This window comes from Oculina patagonica, chromosome 2 (assembly GCF_052425735.1).
Source record: "Oculina patagonica isolate OP01 chromosome 2, crgOcupat, whole genome shotgun sequence".
NCBI classification, from domain to species: domain Eukaryota; kingdom Metazoa; phylum Cnidaria; class Anthozoa; order Scleractinia; family Oculinidae; genus Oculina; species Oculina patagonica.
The window spans coordinates 24779340-24791615 of record NC_135759.1 but is presented as its reverse complement, the minus strand read 5'-3'; the positions used below and the strand labels follow the sequence as shown (position 1 = coordinate 24791615).

General features: G+C 40.2%; 1 protein-coding gene across 3 annotated transcripts in view; it reads left to right on the top strand.

Annotated features, from left to right (window-relative positions):
- Nucleotides 1-12276, top strand: part of LOC144643691 (dynein axonemal heavy chain 1-like) — a 67659-nt gene that overhangs the window by 28257 nt on the left and 27126 nt on the right. For 2 of the 3 annotated variants that reach the window (XM_078503013.1, XM_078503015.1), the window contains exons 30-46: nt 196-367; nt 823-977; nt 1697-1874; nt 2000-2194; nt 2731-2850; nt 3375-3530; nt 4338-4451; nt 5188-5328; nt 5637-5797; nt 6433-6590; nt 6996-7169; nt 7710-7730; nt 8197-8282; nt 8709-9041; nt 9871-10067; nt 10598-10733; nt 11564-11772. In XM_078503013.1, the coding sequence (XP_078359139.1) occupies nt 196-367; nt 823-977; nt 1697-1874; nt 2000-2194; nt 2731-2850; nt 3375-3530; nt 4338-4451; nt 5188-5328; nt 5637-5797; nt 6433-6590; nt 6996-7169; nt 7710-7730; nt 8197-8282; nt 8709-9041; nt 9871-10067; nt 10598-10733; nt 11564-11772 (2706 nt within the window). The remainder of the gene's footprint in view (nt 1-195; nt 368-822; nt 978-1696; nt 1875-1999; nt 2195-2730; nt 2851-3374; nt 3531-4337; nt 4452-5187; nt 5329-5636; nt 5798-6432; nt 6591-6995; nt 7170-7709; nt 7731-8196; nt 8283-8708; nt 9042-9870; nt 10068-10597; nt 10734-11563; nt 11773-12276) is intronic. The other variant, XM_078503014.1, reaches the window with a different exon arrangement.

The window sequence follows — 12276 nt, the reverse complement described above, 5'->3', positions numbered from 1 at the left end:
CGCAGATTGATGAAAAGGGGGGGTCCCCTAAAGTCTTTTGAGTTTTAAACTAGGATATTTTAAGATAAGACCATTAGCTGAACGGAGTCTATAACGCGGCTGTTCTTTAATACTGGTGATCGTTCTGGTGATCGTGTGACTGATTACTTTATGAATGCAGGTTACATTAGAATTCTAACGTGCGTTTCCTTACAGGGAGAAGCCTATTGATTATGGTGATCTGGAAGACTCTATTCGAAAAACATGCTTGAAGTTGGGTCTTGAGGATGTGAATGGATTTGTGACCAAGTGTATTCAACTGTACGAGACAACTGTAGTCAGACATGGACTCATGTTGGTGGGTCCTACTGGATCAGGGAAAACAAGGGTGAGTCGACGACACACTGCAAAGTTACTGTTTATGTTGTCCTTATCGATCGGGAAAGAAAGTTCTAATAATTCAAATCCACTTATAAGTTCTGCATTACCAAAAGAAATTCTTTTTATTGTATTGGGACTACTACGTCTGATTTAGCTTCGATTTAAGATTTTGCATGAGATACACCAAAATTTATGGAATACATGTGTGTCATTCTGGTACAGTCCTTTTTGCCTCACGTCTGCTTTGCAAAAAAGAACCGATTACCACAAAAACTCCAACTGCAAAGAGCTTTTATTTTAAAAGAAACATAGCATTTTCACAAGATAAATCTGATAGAATGTTGTAGAACTATTCAAAGAAAATCCTTTTTGGCCTTGTGGGATTCAGTAAACAGGCAATTCTAATTATCTTTTTCAGTGTTTTCCTGACCATTTCCTGTTTTCTTGTGCTGTTTTCTGTAGTGTTACGAGGTTCTAAAGAAAGCTCTGACGTCTTTGAAAGGTAAAGACTCGCCAGCAGGTAGCCCGTATGAAGAGGTGCATACATTTGTACTGAATCCTAAATCCATCACCATGGGACAGCTGTATGGAGAATTTGATTTACTAACTCATGAATGGTAAGTTGAATTTTATGTTCTGTCCAATTGGATAAAACTACCAGTACTGTGTGGCTATTTTGTTTTAAGCTCCCCTTGACTAATTTCGTCACGATTCTCTCCTCTCTCCCTTTTTTCGCGATCTGCAAATGTTGGAGAATTCCTGTGATAGACGAAGTCACTCTGGAGTAAGGCTGTTCAGTCATTCCCACAAAAACAACAACTAACAATATAATTGAGCGCCTTTTCTCTCCCGGATAACGAGCTTCCCTCGCCGTCATTTGCGTTTAAACACAAAAGCTGTTTGCACCGACTTATCAGGAATCATTTGCTAGTGTGGAAACATTGGAAGGCGCAGCATCGCTTGTAAAGTCGTGCTTTTTTTTTTTATATTTAATAAAAAAATATCAAAAAAAAAAAAAATTCCCATTAAAAAAAAACTTAATCTTCATTTTTTTTTTCTTTCTTCCTTTTTTTTCTTTTTTTTTTTTTTTTAAAATTTTTCTTTTTTTTTTAAAAAAATAATTTATATATTTAAAAAAAATTGATTGACAATTCCTTTACCTAAATTTGCTAAAAACCGTACTCGTCACCTTAATATGCTGGGCCTTTTATTTAATTCCCAAAGTAAAGTTAAAAAATCCCATTTCGGTTTTCGTCGAGTTTGCCTTCTGTGCGCAATCCTTGTTATGCAGCCTTTTCATGTTTCATTTATTATGGTTTCATGTTTCGCTTTAAAGGACTGACGGTATCTTATCGTCCATGATCCGTGTTGGAAGTTCGAGTACAACAAGTGACAAGAAATGGTACGTGTTTGACGGGCCTGTGGACGCCGTGTGGATTGAAAACATGAACACTGTGCTGGATGACAACAAGAAGCTTTGTCTTACGAGTGGAGAAATAATTAAACTCTCTGAGGTAAGCTTTGGTTGTGATTTAAAAATTGTTGATTTAGCCGTAACTGGACACGGAAGTCGTCGGAATTCTTCGGCAGATCGGTAATTTTCCCGATTTGATGAACGTACAATGTAATTCATTTACAGGCCATGACAATGATGTTCGAGGTCCAGGACCTTGCTGTTGCCTCCCCGGCCACCGTCAGCCGCTGTGGTATGGTGTACCTGGAACCTAGTATCTTGGGTCTAAAGCCATATGTGAACTGTTACCTGAAAACACTGCCGGACGCCATATTTGACCACAAGGACAAGTTACAGTCGCTTTTTGATAGATTCTTAGAGGTAAGAGATCTTCTTATGTGCGACTTCTTCTTGGCTAAGGTCTATCAACATCGTGGCTTGATCTAGAGAAGCCTTTTTTCTTGACTATCGAAAGTAATTTGAGTTTACTAGCCTCGGTAAAAAAAATCGTACAGCGTGCTCAAACCAGTAAGAGCAAACGTTTGTTTTTAACCAATCAGGAGTATAGTTAAAAAATTTATTTAATTTTGAAAAAAAAAGGAATTTGAGGAAATATAAAAAATAGAAGAGATGGAGCAGAGGTTATTTTTCGTGAATAATTTGTTAACTATTTCCTCTGCTTCCTTATTCAAAGTATAATGAAAGTGTTTACGGTTTCCATGTTCTCACTGTAAGACCAATCCAAACATGGCTAAATCTCATTTTCCCCGCGCTTTTCGCTGGTTGTCCGTTTTTTACTTCGTGTTCTGATTGGCTAATTGTGCCATTTGCACTTGTTGTTACAATGTAGTGTCACTACTCTTATGTAAGATTCTTTGCAAATGTATATTTTATTGATATATTTGGAATATTTTCAGGATTCTCTCAAGTTTTTGAGGAATAACACCAAGGAGTTTGTTACTACTGTCAACAGTAACCTGACTTGCAGTCTGATGCGTATTCTGGACTGTTTCTTTGCTCCGTTTGTTCCTAAAGAGGTGCGTAGTTATGATGATGTAGTTTAATCACTTGAAACGTTTGACAAGAAAGAATCAATGCTATGTGCTACTGTGAAACAAAAACAATTCAGAAAAGTTATAGTTTCCACAGCCGGCTTCTCTCAAGTCATAAACGTGCTGCAGGTTTTGGGAACGTTCATCTTGAGCAAGTTTGCGTCAGGCATCAGCCGTCTTACAATAAACTTGTGAGTGTTCTTTTTTTACGCTTAGTATTAGGATGAAGCCCATTGATCGGTATACTTACGTAAGTCAGAACATTACAAAGTCACTCGTGTCTCCGTGTCTGTCTTAGTTAGGTGGGGCTTTAGCAAGCAAGTTAGACTACGACTTGATTCAGCAACTTTTGTGTAGGACTACAATTTTCACGTGTAGCTATTATATATCTAGTTTTGTGCAATGTGAGATATGTCGTACATTGTGTAAGTGATTTCCCGATTATCAGTTTGCCTGACACAATTTTTTTTATATGAGTTAAGTAAGTGCTTTTGCTTTTGCCTTGTCAGGGAGAGACCATCCCTGCAGAGAACATAGCTTTGGTTGAGACCCTGATTGAGCCCTGGTTTATCTTCGCTCTCATTTGGTCGGTCGGAGCAACATGCGATGGAGACGGAAGAAAGAAGTTCAGTGAATATTTGAGAAAGAAGATGGATGACGAGAAGGTAATTCTCAAGAACATTCGTTTACTTTAATTTATGGTATTCAGCTAACCCCCCTTTTCCTTCCCCTTTTTTTTTAAATAAATTAACTCCAAAAGACACCTCTTAACGACAGATAGAACCGGTCCCGACGGGCCCGTTTTAGAGAGAGTCGACTGTTACGTAACGGTTACTGTTAATTTTGTATTTTTTCGAGAAGCAAGTGTGTGCCGCTAAAGAACTTTGCCGACTTTCTTGTGTGAACAAAACGGACAAGGGTTTTGTATTTCTTGCACGTAGCTATTTATTTGAATTTCGATGCCATTGCTAATTTGGTCAGAGTCTAATCATATTGCAAAAAAATCGCAGTTGAGCACATTATCTCCCTTGATGTTGAAATCAGCATGAAGCGTAGTTTATAACGTACTTTATCTCAGGCTAGTATTTTTTGCTACATGTGGAAAAAATGGTTTCTGAGACGTTGTCATTTTGAAAACATGCATGTATTTCAATCTTTAATGAGATTTTTCCAGTTGCACATCCAAACTTTTTTTTATCGAGAACAAGAACAATCCAGTAAACCAATCAAAACTCGAAGCAAATACATGCAACTGACACGAAGCGCGGGAAAACGTGTACGAACGATCCAATATTGGTTTTGGTTGAACTTCTGATTAGACAAGAAAGTGGCGCGAGATTTTTAAACCAGAAACCAAACGTAGTAATGCAAAACCAAATCAAATGCGACCTTACTTTCGGCACTCGAGTGAAAATCGCTCTAAAACCATAATTTTTCAGAGATTGAGTTGAATTCCTTATTCCATATAACAGGTTGCCATGAAGTTCCCAAGTTATGGTCTGGTGTATGATTACTCACTCGAGGATGGAGGAGTCAGTCGCAAACACAGTAAGGATGATGACGACGACGATCATCATGCAGGGGAGGTGAGAGGACCTAATTGATATCTTAATGGGGGAGAGGAGGGGGCAGATTTGACTTAACGGAAGGACGGGGAAGAAAAATTTAAACATGCTCTTCGAAGTTGTCCCGACTTATTGTTTTCAAGGTTTGATACACATCTGTTTGGCATTTAGATTCACGGTGAAAAATAGTAACTATTTTATGATCGAAAAGGTGACTTTGGTTGAGTCTGAAAAAATAATGTTAGTATGGGATGTGTCAAAAAAGAAACAAACAGGCGACCAGATTCTCTTCTTTTTTTGCTCAGGGTTATTACAAGTAAGTTGGCTTGAATTTTCTAGCATTGCTTGAAGTTATGACGGAAAGCTATATTATACACTTAATGACTGTTCCCGAGGAAACAGTAATATTTCCCGAAACATTGAGACTCGGGGAAACAAAAATAACTGGTTCCCGGGGATCAGTCATTAAGTGTTTGTTGCCGACGAAGACTATGGCGGTCGTCGGTTAACATTCGCGGACAACATTGCAATGTTCCTCTTTGCGTCATAGATCATGCCCACTCAGAGACTTTGGGGGGAAACAGTTTTTATTGTTAGATGTTATGTGACCCCGAAGTGGCCAATAGAGTGCGCCTGTTGGGGAAAAAGTTTTAGTTATATAACAATGTAGAATATTACGTGCAATGAATGTTGTATTAAAGAAGCGTGGTTTTAGAAATGTTTGATTGTTAAAGGTGCATCTTTATATGTTTTTTAGGTGAAGTGGGTAAACTGGATGGCTTCCGTAGCTATGCCTGACATTCCACCGGAAATGAACTACTCTGATATCATTGTACCCACCATGGACTTGGTTAGAGGATCGTTTGTGCTGGAAATGTTGTTAACAAACAACAAGAAGGTAAGTCAATGCTTGCAATTGCTTCATTCTTAAAGGAAAATGAAAAGATAAAGTCAGTGTCCTCAAGAGAAACGCGTGTTTGAACGAGCGCGCGCGAACAGCACTTGACGCACAGCAAATAAGACAAATAGCAACGTAAGCTCTATTTGTACTCAGTTTGCTTATGGCGTCCAACTGAATACAGAAGAAACTAATAAAAGTGGCTGTACCTTTTTTACCGCTAGTTATGACTATGATAAAGCAGAAAACGTTTTCTTTAAACGTCTAGCAAATGCTTTGTGGCTGACGAAGTTGCTCTTCCTCTCCAGGTGATGTGTGTCGGTCCCACAGGTTCTGGCAAAACCCTGTGTGTAGCAGACAAACTGCTCAATCACATGCCCAAGGAGTTCCTGTCTCATTTCCTGAATTTCTCTGCGCGAACGTCTGCAAATCAAACACAGGATATTATCGACAGTAAACTTGACAAGAGGTAGGTCACGTTGTTTCAGTTAGTTGTTCCTCTTCTTTCCTTGGGGATTGTCTTTAAATTCTCTTTTTTATATGCATTTGCTTATTTCTTCATTTCATTCATCCATGCTTTTCTGCCTTGGCTCTTCTTTCAATCATATGTTGAAAACAACAACCACCAACCTTGCCCGTTGCGTAAAAATTAATGTCAGATCATACACATGTACTAAGTTCAACATCGACAAGGTCATGTTCTTTCACGCGACATCCATCCCTTTTTACTGCGAAATGTCCCCACTACATTTTCTTTGTTCTTCATGTTGTGATTTTACCTAGCCTGTTTCAGCCGCTCGGTCTTCCCCTCTTTTTTTTTCCTCGCTCGCCCGAGTTTTGCGCTCTCCCCTAACTACCAAGAGCCTGGAACAGGCTAGATTTTACCCCACTACAGTATATGCCCCTTCGCGAGAAAAATACACGATTTTGTCCCTGCTACATGCATGTCGCTGCGACGTGACCTCAATTGTGTACCAACCTTTACACAATCCAATACCTCGTGTAACTGTTCAGGTTTCATCAGAAATTGCACTGCAACCATTCAGTTTTTGTTTTCATAAAAAAATCTATCAATGCCTGTATCTTGCATTCACTTATTTTCAGACGTAAAGGCGTTTTTGGTCCCCCTCTGGGTAAACACTTTGTGTTCTTTGTGGACGACCTCAACATGCCGGCCCTGGAAGTGTATGGTGCCCAGCCTCCAATAGAAATCCTCCGTCAGTACTGCGACCACAGGGGATGGTACGACAGAAGGGCCATAGGTACGTCACTATAGCTCACCTATCAAAATATAGATTCTCCTCACAAGTCTCCATACATTTCATGTTGTATTGGTTAGGAGAATTTTGTAAAAAAGCTACTACTCTTTAGTGGCCAATTCTGCAGCTCTCGCGACCTTTTCAAGATGTTTTTTAAAGTTTATTTTGTCGCCGAGGCCAAATATAAAAAAAAATTAAAAAAACCAAATAAAAAATTAAATAAAAATTTAAAAACGGGCCATTTTCATCCTTCCAATTTAAATAGGAAAAGTAAAGCCGGCCGATGAATCGACGACTTTGTAGGAATATTTCAAGAAGAAGCGATATTTTGATAATTTTAGTTTAACATTATTGCGAACACGACTGGAAAAACCACACGTGTTAATAACATTCCGTCCTTTGTTTAAGGAACCTTCCGTGAACTGGTGGATATCAACTTTGTGGCGTCAATGGGTCCCCCAGGGGGTGGTAGAAACCCTGTTACGCCCCGATTCCTGAGACATTTCAATCACCTGTCATTCACCGAGCTGGAAGATGAAAGTAAACACAGAATCTTTGCCACTATTCTAAAGTCTTGGATAGGTAAGGCTTGGATAATTTGCTTACAGGCAGAACCCAGACCTTACAGGCATTGCTAATAGACATAACCTTTAGCTTTTTTATTTCCGTTATCTATTAGACCATGTTAGAGACGTATTACAGGGATTAGAATATAATTCTATGGATTTTTTTCGGGAGGGAGGAGGGGGGGGGGGGGGGGGGGGCCCCCCCCCCCCCCTGAGGTGACCTGCGGCTTTCTAATAGAACTGGTATTCTGCCAAAAAAAGTCAGTTACGCCATTCCTTAGTGGTGCACCCCCTCCTAAGAAAAACCCTGGATCTGCCCCTGTTAGTGTGTTTCTATCAGTGGCGGAACATCTTGCCCCCGTATATAAACACTGTATACAACCCAAAATCGCCTGTTTTGCTGGGGACAAGAAAATCGTCATCAAGACACAACATACTTAGCAAAGCCACTGCCAAAAACGCGGGCTTAGTCATAAAATGAGTAGGTACTTGTACCCCGACTGGGAGAGACTAATTTTGTTGAGCTAACGCTAACAAATTTTAATTTTCTTTACAGAGAGAAACAAAGCTCTATCAGGTCAGAGTAGTGTATAAGGAAGACTAGTGTTATTTGTTTTAGTTTAGTTTTGTTAGTCAGGCATGCTAGGGAACATTTGAGTAGCTACAGAATTATAGCTCATATCCTGTGCTTCGAAGGCACGGACGTTTACAATATTAATCTACTTGAGGTTGTACAATTATAAGTGAAAAATATGAGTTAGATGTAAAGGTGTCTGTGATTGAAAATATTTGGTTTGGAGAGTTAAAGAGAAAACCATGAATCTCAGTGCTTAGTCACAGTTATGCAGTATAGAAACAATACTCAGTAGTCGAGACAAGTAAAAATGTTAAGTACATGTATATACACCAAGTAAACAAATCATTAACATTCGTTTCTTTTATATGTAAGGGTTAGTTGTTTGGTTATCAAACAAAGGTCGACTAAGCACAATTCCTTTATTTGTTATTTATTTGGATTGTGCCTGTGTTCTTTTTGTTATTAGCTTCCTACGCTGGTGAAGATAAAGAGACCCTATGTGACAGTCTGGTCAGAAATACCATAGCCGTTTATAACACCGTTATAACACAGGTAACAACCTTTCAGCTGGTTCCTAACTATACTTAACAATTATTCCAGAAGCGCGCGTTGGATATGAGATGGTAGATAGCCAGCGTTGCGCATAGCGCCAAATTGGCTATTACTATCTCATATCCAGCAAGCGCGACTGGAAAATTGTTATATTAAAAACACCCAAAGAATTGCAGTATTTGAGCTCCCCGGCTGTTCTCACTGACGCGTACACCTACCATATAATTTGTGGTCCATGGCATATGAGCATAATAGCTCATGTACCACGGCCTGTAAACCAATCAAAACTCAGGAACTGCAGTATATTACCATAGCTTGTTTTTAATAATCCTGTGTAGACAAAGGACTCGAAACACGTTCATTCTGGAGTTTTATACTAGTCAGTGCCACTACCCATTGTGACAATCTCGATTGTTTGCATTTCAGCTGTTACCCACTCCAGCCAAGAGCCACTACACGTTCAACTTGCGGGACTTGTCTAAAGTGTTCCAAGGAATTCTCATGGCTCAACCTCAGAAACTGAGCGGTAAAGAAGACGTACTAAGGCTGTGGTACCATGAGAACTGCCGAGTGTTCCAGGACCGTCTGGTTAATGATGAGGACAGAAAGTGGTTTGTGGATCTGATTCGGGACAAGATGGCGTCTGGGTTTGAAACATCCTTGAATGATGTGGTAAAAGACTCCACCATGATTTATGGCGATTTTATGGTTCCTAGCGCTGAAAATAAGATTTATGCTGAAGTCGCTAGTTTTGACAAGGTATGTTTACACATAATACATGCCAATTAGTTTCATATGGGTGCTGCAACCGGTCAGTCGGTTAGACGGTTGGTCAGAAGTAAGTTCATTGAGTCTGTTGGATTGACTGATTTGGCTGTCGTTTCCTCTGTCCGTTCCAGTACCTAAGTAGTCTGTCTGTCTGTCTGTCTGTCTGTCTGTCCTGTCTGTCTGTCTGTCTGTCTGTCTGTCTGTCTGTCTGTCAAGGAGTTAGTCAGTCAGTCTGTGTAAGTCAGTCAGTCTGTTTGTCTGTCCGTCCGTCAGTCAGTCCTTTAGTCAGTCAGTCAGGCTGTCAGTCAGTCAGTCAGTCAGTCAGTTAGTCAGTCAGTCAGTCAAGGAGTCAGTCGGTCCGTTAGTCTGTCAAGGAGTCAGTCAGTCAAGGAATCAGTCAGTCGGTCGGTCGGTCGGTTGGTCGGTCAGTCAGCCAGTCAATCGGTCAGACAGGCAGATAGTCATACAGACAGATCGTAAGGCAATCAGTCCGTTATTCAAACTTTGAATTAGGCAGACAGTTATAGATAGAGAAACGTTTAAGTTTGTATTTGGTACACATCAATAATCCTAAATCGACTACGACAAGCGTCAGTCAAAGCATATGGCGAGTTTGTTTACCGTACATTATTTCACGCACACGTTTTTCAAACGAGCCTCGTCCCTTTTCAGCGTTGCGTGGGTAAATAAATTATTGAATTGAATCTGTACGTCAGTTGATTCATAGTTAGTCCAGCAATGCGACTGTATTTTTGTGAGTTACTGAACTCCCTCCTAATTTAAATTTTACTTATCTGATTTTCCCCTTTTACCTTGATAGATGGTGAAGGTGATGGAGGAGTACCTTGATGATTACAATCAGATCAACACCGCTCAGATGAAGCTGGTTCTGTTTGCTGACGCAGTTCGTCACGTGTCACGTATCAGCCGTGTGATTCGTCAGCCTCTGGGTAACGCTCTCCTGCTCGGTGTGGGAGGAAGCGGACGACAGAGTCTTACAAGACTAGCGGCCCACATGTAAGTTGTAATGGGGTTAACATAATGAGATTAGACATTACCTTAGACTCCTTAGTTGACATAGCACTGGAATTAAAGTGGGAGGTCTTGGTTATATGGGCCTTGCATTGCGCGTGACAAACTAGAGTTCCTTCCTTACGCCTTTGAATTTCTTTTTCAGTAAAATAAACCGTGTGTTGCGAGTCAAACCAAATACGGCAAGTGCCTTGCATTTAGGGTGACAAACTAGAGTTCCTTCCTTACGTCTATGATCTTTTTACTAACCTTATGCTACGAGACAAATCGAATTAAGATTGCGAAAGAGACTAGGAAAAGGCACGCTCGACTGGATAACTAAACACAATGTTTAAATTATATCTCCTGGTTTGCCAACATAATGGAAGGGTCGCTGTACAAACAGCGCACTTTTTTCGAGTTGGGCCAAGTAGTATATGTATAAACCACTATTCTATCAGTTATGGTGGTTCCTCAGTAAACGCTATTGTTTTCACTTAAAGGCAACTAATTCATGCTTGTTCCATGTAATTCAGGGCCGAGTACGAGTGTTTCCAGATTGAACTGGCGAAGAATTATGGCGTGCCTGAATGGCGTGAAGATCTGAAGAAGGTGTTGATGAAATCAGGAGTAGAGAACAAATCCATAGTGTTTCTGTTTAGTGATACCCAGGTAAACATGCGTAACAATTTATTTCCTAAGACAGTCACTCAAATAAACGATCTACATCAAATTTCTTTCCTTAGAATATTAATGCTTTGGTAATCAGACAGGTTAGGAGAATGACGAGATCATCAACTGTGGGACTTCGTGTTAAAGGGGCAGTGTCACAAAGATTTTATAGTGCTACTTGAAAATCTAATGAAGGTGTTGGTGGTAATTGGAAATCCACTAATAGTGGCCTGGTCTTCCTAAACCGTACTGTACTATTCATGAAAATTGTTAAACAGTGGTGTGGTCTACAGACTGGTAGAAAAGAAGTGGCCTAAAACTTGAAAAAATCGGGCCGACGTTTTCCGTTTTCACGTTTGACAGTTTTAAGTAGCAGAAAATTATTTTAAATCTCGGAGAATGAATTTACGCCTTTCTTATATTGGATTCATAGGTTATTTTGTTTTTCAGTGAGTGCACCCACATAATTCTAGCATAGTTGACGGGGGGGGGGCCCCCCCCCGCCGGGGGGGGGGTTGGCCCCCCCCCCCCCCCCCCCCCCCGGGCCCCCCGACTTGGGGGGCCCCCGCCCCCCCCCGGGGGAGAGCAAACCCAGCCAACTACGAACCGGGACAGCTCCGGCCTATGGGCACAGGCCGAGCAGACTTACCTTACACAAAAAATTAGAAGACTGTCGTGACAGTGTCCCTTCAATGTGCCAACAAATTCTCGGAACGTGCACTAAAATACCTATAAATACATTTTGCACTCGCTAAGAATAAATATAAATCTTCCAAGCTTGATACTGTTATCGTAACTTTGAACATTAATTTTCTTTCTAACACACGTAGATCAAAAGCGAAAGTTTTCTGGAAGATCTAAACAACATTCTGAACGCCGGTGATGTGCCAAACATCTTCGCACAAGATGAGCTGGACACGATCTTTACAGCCATGAAACCTGTTGTACTTGATATGGGGCTCCAACCAACCAAGGCCAATCTATACTCAGCTTTCACTAAACGAGTGCGAGCCAATACACACTCGTGTGTCTGTATGAGGTATGTAAATTGGAGTTTTTTTGGTGGATTTTTTTTAACCTCATAATCCTGCTTAAGCTAGTTTCCCCTCCATGCTCTGTCGTTAATGCGTGCTTCTCATTATTGTAAGTTTGTTGTTGGGCATATTTTCAAAGTAAGTGAGGTTTTATTTGTTTGGCAGCTTTCGTTGAATTTTTACGGACATACGTATAGCCTTTGTTTCAAATCCTTCCTCGCCTTGTTGGTAAACTCTTTGACTGTTGGCCTTGAATAGCATTTTTAGACATGTGTTAGTTTTATGCTTGTTACTCAATCATGGTAACGCATAATAAGCTCTCCCCGTATATCAAAACATGAAGGATACAAGTAAATTGATATGTATTAAATTATCCCAACTAATGTCATTAAATCTCAATCTTTATTTAACGTGGTCGGTACGCTTAGCTTAAAAGCTATTTTACAAGTACGCCACGAAATAAGTCGTTGGGGTTTTAAAAATAAACTTTAAAAATAAGTTTTAGGAGG